This window comes from Parambassis ranga, chromosome 10 (genome assembly GCF_900634625.1).
Source record: "Parambassis ranga chromosome 10, fParRan2.1, whole genome shotgun sequence".
NCBI classification, from domain to species: Eukaryota; Metazoa; Chordata; class Actinopteri; family Ambassidae; genus Parambassis; species Parambassis ranga.
In genome coordinates, this window is record NC_041031.1 from 5,124,904 (window position 1) to 5,144,666 (window position 19,763).

General features: G+C 40.7%; 4 protein-coding genes across 4 annotated transcripts; 2 read left to right on the top strand and 2 right to left on the bottom strand.

Annotated features, from left to right (window-relative positions):
- Window positions 1-7,449: 7,449 nt before the first annotated feature.
- her11 (hairy-related 11) lies at window positions 7,450-8,841 on the bottom strand. The gene is made up of 4 exons (XM_028416812.1): window positions 8,764-8,841; window positions 8,285-8,380; window positions 8,106-8,203; window positions 7,450-7,975 (listed from the first exon to the last, which is right to left on the bottom strand). Exons 1-4 carry the CDS (start codon window positions 8,812-8,814, stop codon window positions 7,450-7,452), a joined length of 771 nt encoding a protein of 256 aa, XP_028272613.1. The 5' UTR covers window positions 8,815-8,841.
- A 2,223-nt stretch (window positions 8,842-11,064) lies between these two features.
- her5 (hairy-related 5) lies at window positions 11,065-11,862 on the top strand. The gene is made up of 3 exons (XM_028416911.1): window positions 11,065-11,112; window positions 11,190-11,285; window positions 11,374-11,862. Exons 1-3 carry the CDS (start codon window positions 11,065-11,067, stop codon window positions 11,860-11,862), a joined length of 633 nt encoding a protein of 210 aa, XP_028272712.1.
- A 2,712-nt stretch (window positions 11,863-14,574) lies between these two features.
- On the bottom strand, window positions 14,575-16,822 carry pfdn6 (prefoldin subunit 6). The gene is made up of 4 exons (XM_028416391.1): window positions 16,633-16,822; window positions 16,331-16,401; window positions 16,083-16,207; window positions 14,575-14,866 (listed from the first exon to the last, which is right to left on the bottom strand). The coding sequence occupies exons 1-4, from the start codon at window positions 16,694-16,696 to the stop codon at window positions 14,746-14,748; spliced, it is 381 nt and encodes a 126-aa protein (XP_028272192.1). The 5' UTR covers window positions 16,697-16,822; the 3' UTR covers window positions 14,575-14,745.
- Window positions 16,823-17,039: 217 nt separating this feature from the next.
- mmgt1 (membrane magnesium transporter 1) lies at window positions 17,040-19,336 on the top strand. The gene is made up of 4 exons (XM_028416434.1): window positions 17,040-17,149; window positions 17,521-17,573; window positions 17,673-17,776; window positions 18,481-19,336. Exons 1-4 carry the CDS (start codon window positions 17,071-17,073, stop codon window positions 18,635-18,637), a joined length of 393 nt encoding a protein of 130 aa, XP_028272235.1. The 5' UTR covers window positions 17,040-17,070; the 3' UTR covers window positions 18,638-19,336.
- Window positions 19,337-19,763: the final 427 nt, after the last annotated feature.

Below are 19,763 nucleotides of genomic sequence, written 5' to 3' on the forward strand. Positions count from 1 at the left end.
TTTCCAACACTGTCTTGATTGGTTTGTTCATTCTTTGTTCAGACTCTATAACAACACAGCTTTTGAAGAACTTTGGCCTGAACTAAGAAGTCACATTTTTTCTGTTTGCTGTTAAATATAGTATGGTTACTGTAAATTGAGCCATGTAACATCCAATTAGGCTAATTTTAGCTTTCCTATTTAGTTCTAAAGGTCGCCTCATACGCTGCAGTCTCCAGCAGCAGAGGTGGAATTCTTACATGGTGGAGATAAGGACAGGCCACTCTATTTGTCAGTGCATGGGGCCCCTTAAGGGCCCAGAGAATCTGATGTCCACACGCTGTTTCTCCTGCACTCTGACATTTTCTCAGCAGTATGAGGTTACATACGTGGAAAAAGACATCTACATCATCAAGCCTGTTTTTTTTTTTTTTTTTTTTTTTTTTTTTTTTTTTGTGTGCGAACAAAACGGCCCCTCACTCCTGTTTCTAGGGACATCAAGACAAAATGTCAAAAGTTCCCAAACAGTTGCCAGGAAGACAGAGACTTCTCCAAATGAGAACAGACAGAAGCTAGTATTTATAGATGACCTGTGTATCAGTGGCTATTTTTATCGTCCGCTTCGGTTTAGTAGACCCTGACCTGTGACCTGTCGGGTCCTTACTAAAGTTTAGAAAGGGGCAAAGAGCAAAAAGTGTACTGAAGTACGTCCCTGGAATTGCAAGCATTGCAGGGTGAGAGTTTGTAACCCGCTGTGGCTGCAGGCTAGCAGGGTCACAGCCCACCCATGGGCCTGGGGGATGCAGGATTCTAAACACAAACTACAAAGCTTCACAAGCACACATGCAGGAAAGGTTTAATTCCTGAAAAAAAAGGATTTAGATAAAAGTGGCAACATGATAAAGCCAACAGAGACCCGATTTCACATCAGATCACACTGACAATTAATTGCGCCTTAAGTCTAAAGATAGCCTATCTCTGAGCAGCGCGGGAAAGATTACAATTTGGACAGCGCGAGCAAAGCGAGAATGACAATACGCTCTGGCATACTTGACTGCAGCGAGGTCCCTCAGGAAGAAAAGGTTATAGGATCTCTGAAAAGACGCCCATTGTTCATCATCTCCAGCAAAATGACTTTGTAAAATTGAGAGGAAGAAAAGGCAAACCACTGGACCAATGTGATAGCAGTCCCTGAAAGTAGAGAGCACTGATGCATGAGTGAAAAGCACCTTATGTCAAATATAATTGCCCTGCTCTGAAAAACAAGATAGCTCTGATTTGATTCCCTCCTGTTTGGCTCAAGTTACTTCCTGTCTGCTTTAAGTAGGTTTGCTGTGACAATGAAGTTCCCAGAGAGAGACATTGGGCTGTTTGGTCCTCATCCACCAAACAGATGAATGTAATTAACGGCCTCTCATTTCACCTTTTTCTCTTTCTTTGAGGTGAAATCAGCCAGAAAGAAAGCACCGAACTCCATTTTTATATCGGGAAGCAATGTCCAGATATTTTGGAAAGAGTAAGATTAAGATTAAGAATTACTTTATTAATCCCCATGGGGAAATTAAGTTGTTGTAGCAGCATATCAAAGAACAATGAAAACAATATATACAAGAAAAAAAGACAAATGAAGGATGATGTCACACCTGTTCAGCAACATTTAAAAGCAGCTTCACTGGTTTCATGCTTCCAGCTGTATAGATGCTAAAGCAGTTGTGCTAAGCTAACTCTAAGTGTAACAGATTTAACGTACAATGGCGCCAAAACAAAGCCGTGTCAGCTGAAACATGCACTTGTCATTATGATTTAATCTTCCATCACATTGTGTTGGATCCTGTGTCCTGGAGCGTCTTCATTGCTGATTCAGATTCAGTCTGAATACACTCACACATTCACACTGAGCACATGTTCCATGTGTCTTTCTTTCTGATCTGACTCTGCTGTGGTGTAGCAGTCAAACATCATGTGATCACGGAGTGCCTGACAGACACACCTGTATTCCCTCCACAGGAAATGTTTAATTAAACAAACAAAAAAATAATACAAATAGACCTGGAGCTGTAAACATAATCACATATTATATTACATGTTCGTGGACACACCTGCACGCCAGGTGATGGTACACCAGCTTGTCTTTTCACAGAATGTGTGTTTTGAGACACAAGAGAAGTCTGAAAAGCGAAATATAAATGTACTGGAGCTGGGCATCACGCTGCGTCCAGGCTTTGGTCTGCTGTCCTGCGTTTGTTGGCTCCGTGCTGAGATGTCTGCAGTGGCCCTGCTCCTGGCTTTTCTTTTGCCCGTTGCTGCCCGGCCTGGAAGCATGTCCAGCTGTCCCATCATTCTGTCAGCGCCGCTGTCTCCCTCAGCTCCAGATTAAAAACGCCAAAGGGGCCGCCAGGAAAAGTGGCTCGCCCTCGTCTCTCAGGACTTATGTCAAAAATGTTTCAGTCCACAGGTAATTTGCTACAGTCTGGGATCCTTTCACTGTTTTACTTCAAAGAACCCTGTAAGGAGAGGGAAAGAGAAAGAAATGAAAGGGAGGAAAAAATGATATTTAGTTGTGGGTAGTGACAGATCTACATTCTTGAGTATTGACATGTGATCTGAGTGAGGAGTCCTCCTCCTCCTCCTCTTCTTCTTCTTCTTCTTCAGGAGGGACTGAGTCTACGGCAGTCCTTAAATCTGACTGATAAAAAGCAGTGGGTCCACTGACTGTCGTCTAAAACAGAGCTTAGTCAAACAAATTGACTTAACTCCAGAAGAATGCACAGTCACTCCTGCTCAAATAGGCAGCACAGACAGTTCAAGGTTTGGCAAGTCACTAACAGGTACTCAATAACACAGTTTGTCATGTTTATTCTTTTACTTTTGACACATTTTTACCCATAATGCAATTTCTCCATTGTGGGACAAATAATCTTAATCTTAATCTTAATCTTAATCAAATGTAATTCAACGTCTGAACTGAAAAGGTGCATAGTGTTTTTATTTACATTGCCGGCTGGTTCTGCCTTCAGTGTAAGATCATCTCCTGCTGTTGTACCTAAATACAAACCAACCCATTTAAGATCTGTGGACTGAGGAAGAGAAATCGGAAATGTCCGTTTAATTGCACCGTATTAACCCTGTAATGGTCACAGCATTTGCTTCCACCTGGACACAAGCGATGAAAGAACTATCAACACTTTCCTTACATGATGTGTGACTGACAGTGGAGTCTGGAGGCCGTCCCTGTCCCTGTCCCTGTCCCTGTCCCTGTCTTATAATATCTCATGAATGACATCAGGAAATTTCTTCAGCATTTACTCACAGCTGCAACTTGGTCGTCAAAATTCATTTTGACCTCACAAAACTTTTATTTATTTATTTCTCTATTTATGTATTTTGTTCAGGAATTCAACCTGTGAAAGCCACACGGTTAGATAAGGCAATGATTTATTGATTCCCAGGGGGAAATTTAGGAGACAGAAATCCTGTAAGAGGAATTTCTTTCTTATCCCACATTTTCTTAAGAGAGTGCTGTAACATCTAACGGTTTCAAACATTCACTTGGACTAGAAGTTTGATGATGAAGGTCACTGTGATTCAACAATATAACAGCTATGACAGCATTTCACACAGATGTCGCAGCAGTGTGATGTCACAATGTTCTGTACATACAATATATCACATACTACCATTCAAAAACTTGGGGTCACTTAGAAATGTCCTTTTTTTTAAAATCACTGTTTTTTTTCAATGAAGATAACATCAGACATACAGTCTAGACATCGTTAATGTGGTGAATGACTATTCTGGTTAGAAACAGCTGATTCTTAATGGAATATCTACACATGTTACAGAGGCCGCTTTGCAGCAGCCAGCCCTCTTAAAAAACCCTTGTGCAGTTATGTTAGCACAGCTGATCAGAGAAGCTATAATAGAACTGGCCTGGGTGAGTGTAAGTCTGGGATTTAACTGCAGGTTGACTTGATGTTGAGAAACTTGCACCTGCAAAGCTTTAGCTCTAATTTCAACCCAGTCATTATCTCCTACTATCTGAATGTAGACTTCATTTAGATATTGACTTAAAGCGGGCCTATGATTATTTCATAGACTTCCCAATAATTAAACTGTACAGCACTTTAGAAAATTGGCCACGGTGACAATGGCCTGGATCTAATAGCAGCTATGTTGTGAGTGATTGGATCCGGATCATTTTCAACAAGACATAACAGCCCAAAATGTGAGAAAACCAGTGGTGGAGGGAGGGCTTGTATTTCAGATTTAAAGTCCTTCATGCAAGTGTACAAATGACTCTTGTCAATGCTCTGCTCTGAGCTGCTTTTATAGCCTGACAACATGTAAATCAGTCTGTGTTGACATGATGCATTCCACCAGTAAATCAGTGGTAATTTGTCACACTCCGCCCTGGAAAGCTGACCTGTACATTTACTTATTTCCTGGGTCTCTCTCTCTCTCTCTCTCTCTCAGTCATGATAAGCACCTGTGCCGCAGAGTTGCTGAGCTACATGCCAGTTAAGTACAGCGTGCATGTTCTTCGGTGTATATACTTTTCAAGGTGTGCAAGTGTGCACATGTGTGATGAAAGTGTTTGACACTGAGCGTTTGGGTTTTTGAAATGCAACAACACGTAGGAATTTACAGGTTCTCAGCAGGCCGTGACAAACCTGTCACATCCTCACAGCACAACACCTTGAGTTGTCTCTGATTCAGGAATGCATGCTGCCAAACAAGAAGAAGAAGAAGAAGAAAAAACAGTGATTAAAGAGGGTAACAGGATCGGCTCTAATCAGCTTGTCCTGAAAAAAAAAAGACCAGAGAGTTCTGAGCCATTGTCAGGTCACTCCAAGAGGTGATTTTTTTTCCCCTCCCCTATTAATTATGTGGCGTGCCACAGAAATCGTCCTCTCCGGCGTGAACGACCTTCTCTGCTTTCATTTGTCCGTGCAGACTGATCAACACAGCAACAGGCAGGCGGTGTGGGGGAATCGAGCTCCCTGTGATGTGCCTGCCCTCTCATTTCTCTGACAAAGAACAATGGCCACCTCATAACTTAATGGCACTCTCACAGAGAGAGTTTCTTCAGCATGGCGAGGGAGGAATAACGATTATCCACAGATGAGTTCCATCATGTGATAAATTCTGTTTTCTCAGGCCAAATCCTTTGGTGCTGAAAATATTCAGAGCTTGTAATAGAGATTTAATCAACAGATAAGGAGGACTGAGCCACTGAGAGACAAAAAGAGGGGAGAAGAATGATGATCATGCATTTCAGGCTTATCGCTGATGGAATAGCTCCATGACATCCTCTGTTTAGGCCAAATGACAGCCTTCTCTTGTTATACTCAGTGTAAGAGGTCAGGGAGGGACCCAGGTCACCTGCTGCACTGCTGTGTCGATGCTGCCCCCTGCTGGTTATACTTGAAACATGGATGAGCACACTGTTTTCTGCAGAGACAGCGGAAATCATCCTCACGTAAACTCATTCAGCTCTGTTGTCTCAATGGACTCTTCAGGAAATAATTCCTTGATAACCTGAAGAGGATTCTTCCACCTGTATTAGAGCCATAACAAAAGAAACTTGTTTACGGCAGGTGGCGCCATCCACAAGACGCGTCGTCAGGCAACAAGTCTAGGGTCCCGTTGACATTAGTTAGTTTGTTTGCCGTTGCTAGGCAATCAAACTCTTTCAATCAAAGTTTTTTGGCGCAGCGTATCTTCTGCATACATTGACCGATTTCAGCCATTCAACTATCAAAATGTTCATCTCACAGAGGACATTCCGGGCCAACTTCAAGTTTTTTTCAAAAAATTATAGTTTTTCAAATATTAAGCAATTTCGGTGTCATCTGCCGAATGTTTCTCCTCCTACAAATTTCAAGCTACAGACTCCATTTTAGTGGGAATTTTCTAATTCCGAATTGTTTCCGCACGCCAGGTGGTTTTTGGGGTCTCCTCTGCTGTTACCATGGTGACAGGCTGACACACAGAGGCATGAATTGCTCTGATTCTCCAGCAATTCAGATCAATCCTTCACATCAGCATTCAGAGCAATGCTTCAGCTGCAGCAATCAAACTTGCATTTTCTTCAGTAAATGCCCGTTTCTAGTTTATAGAGTGATACATTTTAATCTGGCTAAACGGTCATTACAGTCTACATTCGCTTTATTGGCGCAAAAACCTAAAAGCTCCTGTGGCGCACAGCGTGCATGGAAACCAGGGGAAATGTTAATATGATACCGAGTGTACGCATCCATGGTTTACAGAAAGGGTTAATGGCAACATTTTAACCTGGAGCCTGAAATGTTTCACCAGCTACTTAACAATATCAAATTATGATAACATTATGTCGATTTTATTCATTCTGTTGTTTAGACTTGTTGAAATATTATAGGTTGTTGGTGGAAGATTTATTTATTTATTTATTTATTTATTTATTTATTTATTTATTTATTTATTTATTTATTTATTTATTTATTTATTTGTGTGAAAGTGGTGAAACGTTCCTTTATCAAAATCAAATTGGAAAAATTCTCCCCACCTGATCATTAACAAAGGTGAGAAACTGTGGGGGGGATAAAAAAAACATTAGTAAACAGTAATGGATAGATCTTTTCTGACCGGACTCGTTGCCATAACGACGCGTCTTGTAGATAATGGCAGCTGTCGTAAACAGACTCGTTTTGTTTCGGCTGGAGAAAAGACAGAAAGATCACCTCAAGTAAAAATAAAGGGTTATTTTTATCTTTTATTTGAAAAACATTTGGCTTCTTATTATTTTAGGACCAACCAAATTAACACCACTGCTCTACCTACCATACATGTGTCTAATAATATAGTCCCCAAAATAACATGAAAACAGCAGATGCTCTTAAACAACAGCACATTTATCAAGACAATACTTCATGGTGGCTGAGAGGGTTTATTATTATAATGAATTAACTTGCAAGAGATAACAAAACAAAATCTCATTTGTAACAAGAAATTGTTTTCAATAAACAACTTGTGTTTGATAAGATATTTTACAGATATGACCGAGCAGTTTTATACTTTGTGTTGGACAACAAAAGGTTTGCATGGCTTTTGTGGGGACACTCATTGACATATTGTATCCACTGACTGAAACCTAATTCACACCAAGCCGTCCTTTGAAGGGGTGTGAAAAAGTGAGCAACGGCCAAAATGTTCACACTTTTCTAAAATGTTCTCACACAACACAACAACTACTCTCACACACAAATCAGTGTTTCACTGTTTCTACACTGTTGATGTGTGAAATCACAAATACACAAAGACTTTCAATGTTTCAATGTTAAGGTTTATTTACAGTAGAAATACAAATATAGGTCATTTGATTGATATAAGTATCTATATATACACTGTACAGTCAAGGCATGAAGAGTCCATTTCCCACGTATTTGCAGTTCATCCCCACTAGGTGGCTCTGCCATCAGTTTGTGCTCCTCCTCAAAACCAGGGCCTCCACATGGGAGAGGAAGAGTTTGGTGCTGACCCCTCCCTGTGTGGAGGGTTTGAGGGGGGTCTGAGTGTGGGGAGCGGGCTGAAGTGAGGAACTGATGGTGAGAAACTAAAGAAGGAGGTGTTGGAGGATGGAGGTGAGACGCTGGAGGGGAAGGAGAAGTGGCAGGCAAATGACGGGAAAGCAGAAGAGGTGGCAAATGTAGGAAAAGAAGGAGAGAACCACGGAGAGGGAGGAGGGGACAGATAGTCGTGGCTGGGCGTGGAGCAGGACTGAGGCTGGAACGGGGAATGAGACGAAAAAAACAACCTTGGACACTCTTCTTTGCTGTCGTCCATGGACGCAGCTGTGTCCGTGGTTTTGTGGTTGAAGTCTGGCTGCCGGCTCTCTGCGTGGTGTGTCAGTCCCTCCACCAGGCTTGCTCTCTGTGCCGGTGTGATCTTGTGTATGTAGCTGGTCACCTGGGACACACACTGCTGAAAGCCTGCACTCTCTAGGTTGAGGAGAGGAGAGCTGCCCTCAGTCTTCATTCCACTGTTGTTAGGCTCTGAAATAAGGTCACAAACATCAAGATGAGAAATAAAACTACCTTCTTTTCCTTTCTTTGAACTTTTTTTTTAACAATTGAAAATCTTTGTCTGACTAACCATCGCTCGGTCTCTTCCCATCTGTCCACTTCTGAAGATATTCCACTGCCAAGTCCAGAATCTCTGCTTTCTCTATTTTAGGATTTTGCAGGCGCTGTGGGTGAAACATACAGTTCATCATGATGTTTGCAAACATGTGCAGTATTTAAATGTTTATTGTTTTAATGTGACTCACTGGATCAGATGTGGAGCTCAACAGAAGGCGTCTCAGTTCAGCTAGACTTTGATTTATTCGATCCCTCCTCTTCTTCTCCACAGCGGGTTTCAGAATCTACAAACAAATAAAGAGTAATAAATATGCATCATATGCTGAATTAATTCCCTCATTCAATAAGTGTCGTAAACTTCAGGGTGATTGGTCCAGTTAAAGATGTGAAACTTTCTAACAAGCCATCACTTTCCTCTAAATATGAATAAGTTGTTAATACATGAATACACTCATTTGATGGTTTCTTTGAGGGTCAAAGGTCAAAAAGTATTCTAAATATGCCTGATGCTAAAAGAGGTTTTTTTTTAAAGTCTTACAAGTGATCTTACAAATAAACAATACAACAAAACTGTTTCTAAAGCTTAAATAAAACACAGAGAAGAAGAAGAAGAAGAAGAAGAAGAAGAAGAAGAAGAAGAAGAAGAAGAAGAAGAAGAAGAACTTACCCTTTTCCTTATTTTCCCATCCTCCGGTTGGTTCTGTACCTTCCTGGTCATGACTGCAGTTTGTTCTGTGTGGTCTGAGGAGCCGCACGCGTCCCTGAGGCCTGCTGTGGCTGCTATATATGAGTACCACGTGCTGTCTCTGATTGGCTGACAGGTGTGAGTGACGACACATGAACGAGAACGATTTTTTTTTAAACAACAGGATCGAAACTGATCCTATTTGGAAATATTAGTTTTTTTCTAAATTCTAAAAACGTGTATTTACTTAGAAAGAAATAGAAACGTTGGGCGTGACATTTAAAAGAACCTTACAAGTCAAATTAATGTGAAATACCTCTGCGCATGCGTATGCAGGTGAAATAAATGTTTCTACTTATCTGTCTGTAATTAGATCAGTAAACGCAGATCATGAGAGTGCGCGCTGTGCTGAAGTGTGACACTGGGAAAGTCTTTTTCCACTCGTGGGAACAGAGGTGAAGTGAGAAAGCGAGCAGCTCCGAGGCTTTTTATGATGTGTGAGACATCAGCACTTTACATTAAGTGATAAAAACAACCAAACGACAGCGTGCGCAGCGCAACGGAGCGCGCACACCGACTAAAACGAGAAAGTCTCATTCAAACATCGGACCAAACTTTTATTTATAAACTTTATTTAATTTATACTGAAGATAAAAAACAAAGCAGACGGAATGCAGACAGAGCTGCATGAGACACGGTATTAAATGAGTTTACGTCTGTCTGCTGATGTGATGAAGTGTGAAGATGATTATTACGCATGAGTGTTAAGTGTGCGCCGCTTCAGAGCAGACCTGATGTTTGGACTTCACACGTCCCCGGTTGTCGACTTCAGCGCACGTTCCCAGGTCCAACAGAGTTCACTCCTTTGTGACACACACGAGGAGTCACGATATTAGAAGTAAACGGTCCATTTCTTTGCTAACAAAGGACACATTTTAAACCCATTAGTTTCCATCACAGGTTCAGGAGAGCACTTTGTAAGGCTTATTTATGGGGCGGGTCCACGTGGCTTTAATTCTACAGCAGCTATACACAGTGCTGTGAACTTATTCATATTTACCCAACATTTAGTGTCTTATTAATATAATAAAATGTATCTTATGAAGTGAGCTTTCTTCCTGGCTACCATGGTAACCGTCACTGATCTCTGATCCTCCACTAATCGCATCCTCTTTGGTTTGAAACGGAAGTATCGTTGCCTCTGAAAAGCCACCTAATCTCCAGAGGATCCGCATGATCCGATCATCCCAGTGTTATCTCCACACTTTAGCCTATTATGGGGATCAGGGTGACCAAAAAATGCAGTGCACAGAAAGCTACCCCAAAAGCCAAGGCCCGGGTAACTTCACTCTGTATCACTTTAATGTACAGAGGAAGTGTGTGGACATTAAGAAAGAGAAAGATAAATGTGAGGTCTGTCTGTTTCAGCAAGAATCCCTCAATTAAATGTGCATCAATTGTATTGTTGTTTTTTTTAAATTAGCAAAAGCAGCCCTTAAATTAGCAAAAACACACACACACACACATATATGTGCTTTTATTTTACTGTTATTTATTTAGTTGCACTATGTACAGTTTATATACCATTTCTACCTCCACTCACCTGTGCAATAACTGTTAAATATGTAAACTGTTTATAATGTATATATCTTTTATTGGTAGCCTATTTTATATTGTATATATCTTTTTCCTAACTTATCCCTTGCTGTCTGTATGCCGTTGCAAAAATGCAATTTCCCCATTGTGGGACTAATAAAGGTTTCTTAATCTTAATCTTAATCTTAATATATGTGTGTGTGTGTGTGTGTGTTTGTGTGTGTGTGTGTGTGTGTGTTTTTGCTAATTTAAAAAAACAACAATACAATTGATGCACATTTAATTGAGGGATTCTTGCTGAAACACAGACCTCACATTTATCTTGTAAAATAGAAAAAAAAATAATCTCCATCTTTCCACACTTGTATGAACTTTTAAACTTTACAGAAGTGTTTTTCTCAATGAAACTTTACTTTTGCTACAATGCATATAAGCCTAAGTCATACATTAGTAATAATAAAATAAGGAGATTTTAAAATAAATCGAGAATTGCGCAATTCTGTGTGCAGTGTGTTTATAAAGCCATGCGACTTAGAATGATTTGGGGTCTTTCTTATGTAAAAGGCGCCATTGTGAGGCTGAGAGGTGTGGGCGTGGCTGATGCCACAAGGAAAACAATAAATTGTAACTAGGACACAAACATGCCAGTCGTCGTTCCCGGTTTGGATCCAGACAGGCTACGTTAAGATGAAGGTGTTGACTTCAGCACAGACTCCCCGACAGGCCATGAGAAGGGTAAGTTACATCTCTGAAAACTCTATGAAATTCCATGCTTAGTGTTGTCGTTAAAGTATTTTTTATCGCCTCTAAAGGTGACTAAACCAGTGATGGAGAAGCGCAGGCGAGAGCGCATCAACCACAGTTTGGAGATGTTACGGCTTCTGATGGTGGAGAGCACAAACAATGAGGTACGTCTGTGCGTCATTTGGGTGTTTTACAGTCCTGCGTGTATTTTTCAGTGGTGTTCAGTGAGTGATTTGTATTTTGTCTTTGTAGAAACTGAACAACCCAAAGGTGGAGAAGGCAGAGATTCTGGAGAGCGTGGTCGAGTTTCTGAAAAAAGACAAGGCCAGGGAAAGGGGTCACCAGGCCGTGACGAGAGTACTGTCCAGGGAGCAAAGGCAGAGCTGTGCCCCCCAGAAGAACTACCGTGGCGGCATGAGGTCCTGTCTGCTCAGGGTCGGTCACTTCGTTGCCAGTAAGAGCCAGCAGTTAGAAACCGGAGGAGACTTGGATCAGGCGTCTTTTACGCACACAGAGCCCCGGACACACTCCGCTTCTTTCGGACTCATGTTACCCTCTCCTCCTCCTGGTGACCTGGCTGCTCTGACTCCACATCACCTGCAGCACCATCACCACCACCAGCTCTCTCCTCCGTACCTCACGGAGAGGACCAGCTTCCACTGCTCCAGCACGCTGCTCTCCCCCTCCACGGGAGTCTCCACGCACATCACGGACCCCGTGTGGAGGCCGTGGCCTCAGTGAAAGACACTTAAAAAGAGAAGATTATATTTTTATAGCATATGTGCTGTAGATACCGACAGAGTGTGTAAATACGGGGCTATTTTATTGTACAGCCTGGATTATTTTGTACATTTTACAATGAGGTGATGTTCTCCACCAAGGTGGTGTTTTCAGTCTGATATTCTTCCACTCGCCACATAGGATATATTTTTCTGATTGTACATAAAGTGTAAATGATTTTTTTTCAGGCGGAAAATCCGCAAATGCTGAAACTTTTTTTACACGGTGAGCGTAAAAACGCGTGCGTAAAATGCGCTCTAATTTTTTTGTACAGGGGGACTATTGTATTTTTTCTTTGCTCTGAGATGTTCATGTCTGATGCATGATGGGAACATTGTTTCATGATTGTGCTTGCTGAGATCTCTGTCTCCCCCCACAATCACAATAAAGCACAACTTCCTGACCTTTCCAGAACAAGTGGCCTGTTTGCTGCGTGAATGGCCTGTACTTGACCGATACTCTGCGCGCACCTGTGCTGTGCTAGACAAGAAAGGAGAGCGTTCTGGAGAACACTTAACACATACTTCTTCCAGACTGAACAGCGATCTGCGGTATTGTAGTGTTGATAGGAAGGTAGTTGCTTCTTCAGGGTACTTATTGGTAAAATGTTGAAATGCAAAGGATTGCGGTCATTTGCACGTTTTTCAGAGTTTATATGCTCCAAAGTGTTCACACCCAGACATGTTTCACTCAATAAAATACAGAACTTTATCACTTATCAGCCCACATAGGTTATTTAATCGCAAAAAATCAGATTCCCGCATATTGAACATGTTTATATGTTGTGATGCTCATACAGTAGCAGTGAAATGCGCATTAAAATGAGCGTTATTCATATAGAATAGAATAGAACTTTATTCATCCCAAGCTGGGAAATTTCGTTATTGCAGCAGCAACATACCAGCACTCAGCAAACTTAAATATAAAGAAATATAAGAAAGAAACTGTATGAACATTATTTACAGCAAAATAAAAAATAAACATAGGTAAAGAAGCAAAAGGTGCCGTTTGGAATGCAGGTATAAATATAAGTATCAAATAAGGTTTGATTAGTTGCAATTTGAAAGTTAAAATCTAACCTTGTGCAAAATCTGTCACTGACAGCAATGTGGAAATAAACTATATACATTTAGAGTGTTGTATATTGTATTTTCCTGATGTGAAAACACCAGCTTTGTTTTCCTTGAGATGCAACATTTCTGTCTGGATTCCAGGGCGTGTAGACAAGGTGTTAATGGTCTGAGCTCTGCCCATCAACATTCCGATGGCCTTTAACAGCAACATTAAGTGTTAATGGTCCTGCACGTACTCACACTTGAAAAAAGTCACCCTATATCTAAAAACAGAGCTACTTTAGTTTTGTTTTTCATGTGCTTATATCAGGGCTGTAGAAGGTTAGGGTTATCACATTCATTACTGTGTCTCTTTGGTCATAATCCCACAAATCTCTCCAAGTCCGCTTTAAGAAACATCTTGCAGGCTATCAAAGGAGGCGTTCGTCCCACTGCACTGATCCCCGGACAGGATGCTCTTTTGTGTGCTTTTAAGCTTAAACCCCTCATAGAAAGGGCCACACAGGACTAAGTAAATCGATTAAACTAGGAATCAGATTAGGGTTTCATTGAGGGGCATCCGTCTTAATGAAGATTAACCAGGTCCAGTGTACAGTGTGAGTTCAGGATTAATCTTAATGTCTGCTCTAATTAAGACAAGAAGCCTGCGTAAAGATGGCCGTGTGCTCTTTAATATTCAGAAACTCACATTTAAAAGGCCAGCTGGATAAAAGTGTTGCTTTTCACCACATCAGTGTCAACACAATAAAACACCTTTTGGTCTCGACCAGACCATTTGATGTCTGCAGTTCCCACAATGACTCCTCACAGAGCACAAGGTTTTTAAACAATCTGCACACACTTCATTTCCTTGTTGTCCTGTATTAAAACACAACACACCAAGGTACCAAATAAGCTCCACGGTGATATCTTATCTTATATCTTAATTCCATATTAACAAACAAAAACAAAAAAACCTGAGGGCCATATGGGTCTACCAGGGGCCCACGTGTCGGTCAGCTTTACAGCCAGAGTGTGGATATTGTAAAAGGGCAGCACCTCAGGGTGTTAATGGATCTACATCCACCCACGCGCCAGAGGTAGGCTTGCACGTGCGTTATAAAAACAACTTTGTGGCGCGTGTTATTGCTGAGGGAGAATATCTTTACAACGAAATTACAAAATCCATGCAGGGTATTAAAATATATATATATATTCAGTTTTTCTATAGGTCAGTGATAATGTGACACCAAGAAATATAGAACAGTACTACTGTGTTATTAACCTGACGTCTACTACCGTAATGAATGTAATAAATGTTGCAAATAAAATAAATTAAGTCTTGTCTGCGTGAACTTATGGCACACACTGCACTGTATGTTAACTACGGTCTTTGGACCTTTTAAGACTTTGTTTTGGATTATTCATGAAGCCAGCGTCCTCCCTTGGCGGTAAGCACATGTATTTAAGAGAACAATGCTGCACTGCTGTGAGCTGCAGGGTGGGACAGTGACTGGACAACATCTGCTCTGGTGGTAGCATGATACACACACACGCATCTCATGCTGTGTTTGTGTTATCATTTATAAAAAATTCCCTCAAAATAAAGAAAAAGTCTCCATTCATGAAAAACATGTTTATTAATAACAAGAGAAAAGTCACAGTAATAACACTGTAAATGAATGACAAGATACAAGCAGAATTTACTCAGCCTTCTGTAGCAGGTTTACATGATAATAGTTCTACCTTCCGTGTGAGTGTGTGTGAGTGTGCATGCAGCTGGATGGCTTCATTAGACTTTGCCAAGCGCATGGCCCTGCGCTTTCTGAACCTCTTGCTGTAAACTGCACAAGACTTCTCTGTGTTGTTCAGATTTCTTTTCCAAGTCCTTCAGGAGTGCTTCATATCTTTGACTGCAATCAAATAAAACACACATACAGTATGAAGAAACAGAAGAAAACAGCATATTTATATACATATATGTATATATATATATATATATATATATACACATACAGAACACCCTGTGTGAGTTTACTCTTAGTACATGCCACAGCTTACAAAGTAAAGTGGTTCGTTGTTTACTGGTCCAGAGCAGTAGTAGTAGTATTTAGTAGAATGTACTTTTGGCATGCTGCAGCTAATACACTGTGACCAGGCTTCAGATCAAACTCCTGACTGCCCTCTGCCTGTTTAGGAGCATACTGACACTATCTGTTCTGATAGCAACACTGAAGCCCTTTGTGAGTGTTCAGCTGAGTATTTAAAGCGTGTAATGGATTTCCTATAAGTGTCACTTATACTACACAAGGGCACATAAGTATACTTCTGATAGGTGCAATACTCACACACCACAGTGTACAATAAATTATTTATTTAGTTTTGATGCACTATGTACAGTCTATAAACCACTTCTACCTCCACTCACCTGTGCAAAAACTGTTAATATGTGAACTGTTTTTTTTATTGAGTCTATTTTATAATGTATCTTTTTCTTAACTTATCCCTTGCAATCTGTATGCCGTTGCAAAAATGCAATTTCCCCATTGTGGGACTAATAAAGGTTTCTTAATCTTAACCTTATACCAAGTGGCTGTATGATTTCCAGGACACACTGAGCCACATTTGGTGTCATGCATATACTTTAGATTCAATCTAAGGCTGCAACAAACGAGTATTTTTGATACTCAGATACTCGATTATTTTTGCAATGACTCTGATCACGCGTTGTCGATGCATTTTACCCTTGAATATTACTCGAGTACTCGAGTAATCGTTGCAGCCCTAATTCAATCTATATGAAAAAACAGAGATTCTTTTTGGAGTCAAACAACTATTAATAACTTCAGCCTGGCATGGTATGCGATCAGGTAATTATTCACTGATAAACCTCCATGGCGCAAAGGAATCATATTAAGGGATTTTGTTTTAATTATTATTATATTATTAGCTTGCAAACTAAATGTTCCTTTTCCTGTGAAAATACATGATTCAATGATTCAGAGCTGTCATGAGCCCCGGGCCTGAAGTGTTACAGGGAACAGCTCCCCCCTGTTCTCCTACCTTAACTATGGGCACTAAGGTGGTCTTTGCTAATAAATGACAGAGACCTGAGTGAATTATACTTACATCTCTCCGTTGATATACTCCAGCCTTTTGATGACCGTTGCTTTGGCCTCATCCAGGTCTTGCTTCACTAACGCTGGGCCAATGAGTTTAAAAACCGTGTTTGAGCTGTCCAGCAAATCCAGCTCCTACAAAGACACCCAAATTAAACCATATCACCAGAATACAATATATATTCTAACGTAATACGTTAGAGCAGATTATAAACACTAACTTCAATCGATAAAAGGAGAGAAAAAGAGCTCATTTACCTCTTTAACAATGTTGTTCTCTGTCAGCTGCGTCTCCAGCTTCTGCCTGGCTGACATGCTCTTGCTAACATCTGCACAAGACAGTATTTAGCTAGTAAGTGGACATTTTGAATACACCCTCGAACTTAAAAAAATGCAATTAATCATATCTACATAATGCAACTAATGCGAGTTAACGTTTAAATACATGTTAAATGCCGAACGAGATCATTTAATGTATTGTTAGTTGTCCTAATATGGTGAGTTAGCTAGACACAACATGGCACATTTGGAGAACCCATGCAATGCTAACTGGCACCTACCTTTTTGTAACACTGTATATTTTTCCAATTCCGCTTCGAATTTCTTTTTAATCGTCTCGCCCATGTTTGTGTTTGTGTAAAGGGTACCGCAAAACGTGAAAATAGATCAAAGATAAAATAAGCTAAACGCGATATGACATGAAATCTCTGGGTTAGCTAACAGGAAGAGGCAGCGGCTAGAACCGACATTCGCCCAACCCTTTCAAAGTAAGAGCCTCGGCATTTAATTTGTTAAAATAAAAGTGCCCAATAAAACACACAAGTAAAACATGTACACCATAACAGATTGTTTATAAAATATGTATCTCAATTATTTATTTTGTTTTTTATCACGTTTTTTGGGTAGTTTTTGATTAAATTGGACGCTGTCATGATTGCGGCTGTTTACGACAGCGGTTTACGACACTGCACGCAGTTCCTTATCGCTCCTTGTTCAAGATGGCCTCGTCGTTGTGGAAAGGTGTTGTCGGTGTCGGACTATTAGCTCTAGCTCATGCGGCTTTTTCAGCAGCACAACGTAAGTTTTCGTGCAAAGAGAGAAGGCAGAAGCCTCCGTGTCAAATTTTATTCCAGCTGTCCTCTGTTAACACCGGGTAGGCTGATAAAATACAAGACGGGGCCTTCCGGTTCAGCAGCTAGCTAACAAGATGCTATAAGAGCCTAGCTCCGCTTTGGTTTAGTCGCAGGGATGAACGACTTAAAATTGCAGTGCGGGGTTTGCGGTGGTATTTAGCGTTTAGTGAGGCTGGTACGTTAGTAAATGTAATAACAGGCCTCATGTACATCCATCCTTTAACCTGCTTAATGTTATTTATCTTGCCACATAGAAAAAATATCTTAAAATATGTTATAATATCTCTATAAATATGTTAAACTATCTCCCATCAGATCGATCTTACATGCGGCTCACAGAGAAGGAGCATGAGACGCTACCAATTGACGTGAGTGGCTTTCACCCTTTAATTGTTCATTTCTACCTTCACAGCACACCTCATCGAGTCGTCTGTATCTCTGATAATGACCCTTTTCTGTTGTTACAGATTGTGTTGCAGACCTTATTATCTTTTGTGATGACCTGTTACGGTATTGTCCACATTGCTGGAGAATTTAAAGACATGGATGCTTCCTCAGAGCTCAAAACCAAGTAAGCTGCCCCCCCCCCCCATTCCCAAGATAATGTTGTTGTTGTGTCTTCTGTCCTCTGGGATTCACACAGCTCCCCACATCACCTGCATTTATTTCTGTGTGTCTCTTCCCATCACAACACATGCACAAAACCTCATTGAAGTCATTTTGAAGCCACATATTAGTCATACAAGCCAGAGGAAGCTTTTCATACTACATCAACCAGTGTTATAAACGCATGTTAACACATTCACACCAAGTGTAAATGCAAATATTCCAAATCACATACTCCACGTCATGAGGAAAGGGAACAGTATGCTATTAATAATAGTACCATTGCATGGCAAGGTTTATCCTTAGATCCAGCATTAAAAGCTTCTGCAGCCCTGCAGTGTGAACGCCAGCAGACATATTTCTAATTTGTAGCATACAAAAAACATTTCTTCAGCTTATTTTGCATTCAGAGGTGTTTTTATTTGCCATGTGGTCATGTTTATCCTAAAGCAGGTGTAGTATGACGGCATCTGTGAAGGTGGAGTCCAGTATTATGATAGTATCATAATTCTTTGACATGTTGCTCTTTTCAGTGTTGTCCTGTGCTTTGAGTGCTTAGTTCACATGAATTCCAATGAATTCCATTCTGTCCTTTGGAAAGCAGGGGGCATATTCGTGCTGTGTCCAGTCTATTTATAACTCCTCCTCCATCCTTTTTTTTCCTTGTAGGACTTTTGACACACTGAGGAACCACCCATCCTTTTATCTTTTCAATCATCGGGGTCGGGTGCTATTCCATTCACCAGAGGAGGAGCCATCTTCTGTACGCAACCAGCAAGCTCTTCCTAACCCCATACGACTACGCAAGCTGGAGCATTTGCACTGAGACTGGCCTTTCCTGTCTGTAACATCATCGTTACATCATCGTCAGATAAGATTTGTTTTTGTTAGGCATGGGGGAGTGGACGAGGAGTCTTCTTCCTCTAGTTTCATTTTTATTTGTAAATAAACTAATATGCTGTCCAAAAAACGCATCTCTGTCCATAAAATGGTTATTACCATATTCATCACTTGACTGTGCCAACCCTTCATTTTTTTTTCAAGCAGATTTATTTGTATATACAGTATGTAAATCGCTTTGGAGTCTTAAGATATGAGACATTGACACCCTTTGTCCCTTCTGAACTGAAGTGGGATATTGCTGTCCTTTGTATATCTTTTGTAGGAGGGGCATAACAAAGCCTGTTTTTTGTTACTGTTTTCATTTCAACCACACATCAGTCTTCAGCAGCTGTCTGAGCAAACTTTTGTTGTTCGAACGGTTCCTTAATTTCCTGGAAGCATAAAGGGTCTCTGTACATCCTGTATGCAAAAAAGTGTTTGGTTTTTTTTGTGCTACAGGAAATCAGCTCAACACGAGAGATGCAAGCGCAGGACACATTAGACAGCCATGCTAATGATACTGTGAACACAAAGGTGAAGGAGAAAGTGACGGTACATTCATTAAGTTTATTTTTCCTTCATTTTACATTTTGTTAAGATTCATCAGATTGTTTTTAATTTAATAAAACTCATACTGATTTTACAAAGTTTCTGTTTTTTTTAAGAAAATGGAGTAACTGTATTCTCACATAGGGACATTATTTTCACATGTTTAAAGCTAGATAGACACATTATTCGTAGTGAGCTTCACCTACATGTAGGAGCATTGAAGCTCCTTGTTGGAGCGGTGAAAGCTTGCAGGCAGGTCCAGGTGCCTTGCTTCAAACTCTTGAATGGGAGTCTTCATCAGCATGTGCCAACTAAAGTTGTTTATCTGGAGAAGTCAGTCACAAATACTCGTACCAGTGAAGTCACTGTGGAACACTATGCAGAGGTGCGCAGGAGCTGTGACCTTGATGCAGGACCACTGCGCCACACAAAGAAATCCACTTGATCAAAAACCTGTTGTTGTTGGTGGTGGTGGCCACTAGGTGGCAGTGGAGGATGCACTTCCTGCCTGTCACATATGC

Excerpts from the sequence above, each read along its gene's own strand:
- her11 (XM_028416812.1), bottom strand. The coding sequence starts at position 8,814 with ATGACCAGGAAGGTACAGAACCAACCGGAGGATGGGAAAATAAGGAAA. Across the intron at positions 8,381-8,763 it reads ATGGGAAAATAAGGAAAAGG|ATTCTGAAACCCGCTGTGGA; the intron begins GTAAGTTCTTCT and ends ATTTGTTTGTAG. Across the intron at positions 8,204-8,284 it reads TGAGCTCCACATCTGATCCA|CGCCTGCAAAATCCTAAAAT; the intron begins GTGAGTCACATT and ends TTTCACCCACAG.
- her5 (XM_028416911.1), top strand. The coding sequence starts at position 11,065 with ATGAAGGTGTTGACTTCAGCACAGACTCCCCGACAGGCCATGAGAAGG. Across the intron at positions 11,113-11,189 it reads CCCGACAGGCCATGAGAAGG|GTGACTAAACCAGTGATGGA; the intron begins GTAAGTTACATC and ends TCGCCTCTAAAG. Across the intron at positions 11,286-11,373 it reads TGGAGAGCACAAACAATGAG|AAACTGAACAACCCAAAGGT; the intron begins GTACGTCTGTGC and ends TTGTCTTTGTAG.
- pfdn6 (XM_028416391.1), bottom strand. The coding sequence starts at position 16,696 with ATGGGCGAGACGATTAAAAAGAAATTCGAAGCGGAATTGGAAAAATAT. Across the intron at positions 16,208-16,330 it reads AGAACAACATTGTTAAAGAG|GAGCTGGATTTGCTGGACAG; the intron begins GTAAATGAGCTC and ends GTGTCTTTGTAG. Across the intron at positions 14,867-16,082 it reads GAGTATATCAACGGAGAGAT|TCAAAGATATGAAGCACTCC; the intron begins GTAAGTATAATT and ends ATTTGATTGCAG.
- mmgt1 (XM_028416434.1), top strand. The coding sequence starts at position 17,071 with ATGGCCTCGTCGTTGTGGAAAGGTGTTGTCGGTGTCGGACTATTAGCT. Across the intron at positions 17,150-17,520 it reads GGCTTTTTCAGCAGCACAAC|ATCGATCTTACATGCGGCTC; the intron begins GTAAGTTTTCGT and ends ATCTCCCATCAG. Across the intron at positions 17,574-17,672 it reads ATGAGACGCTACCAATTGAC|ATTGTGTTGCAGACCTTATT; the intron begins GTGAGTGGCTTT and ends CTGTTGTTACAG.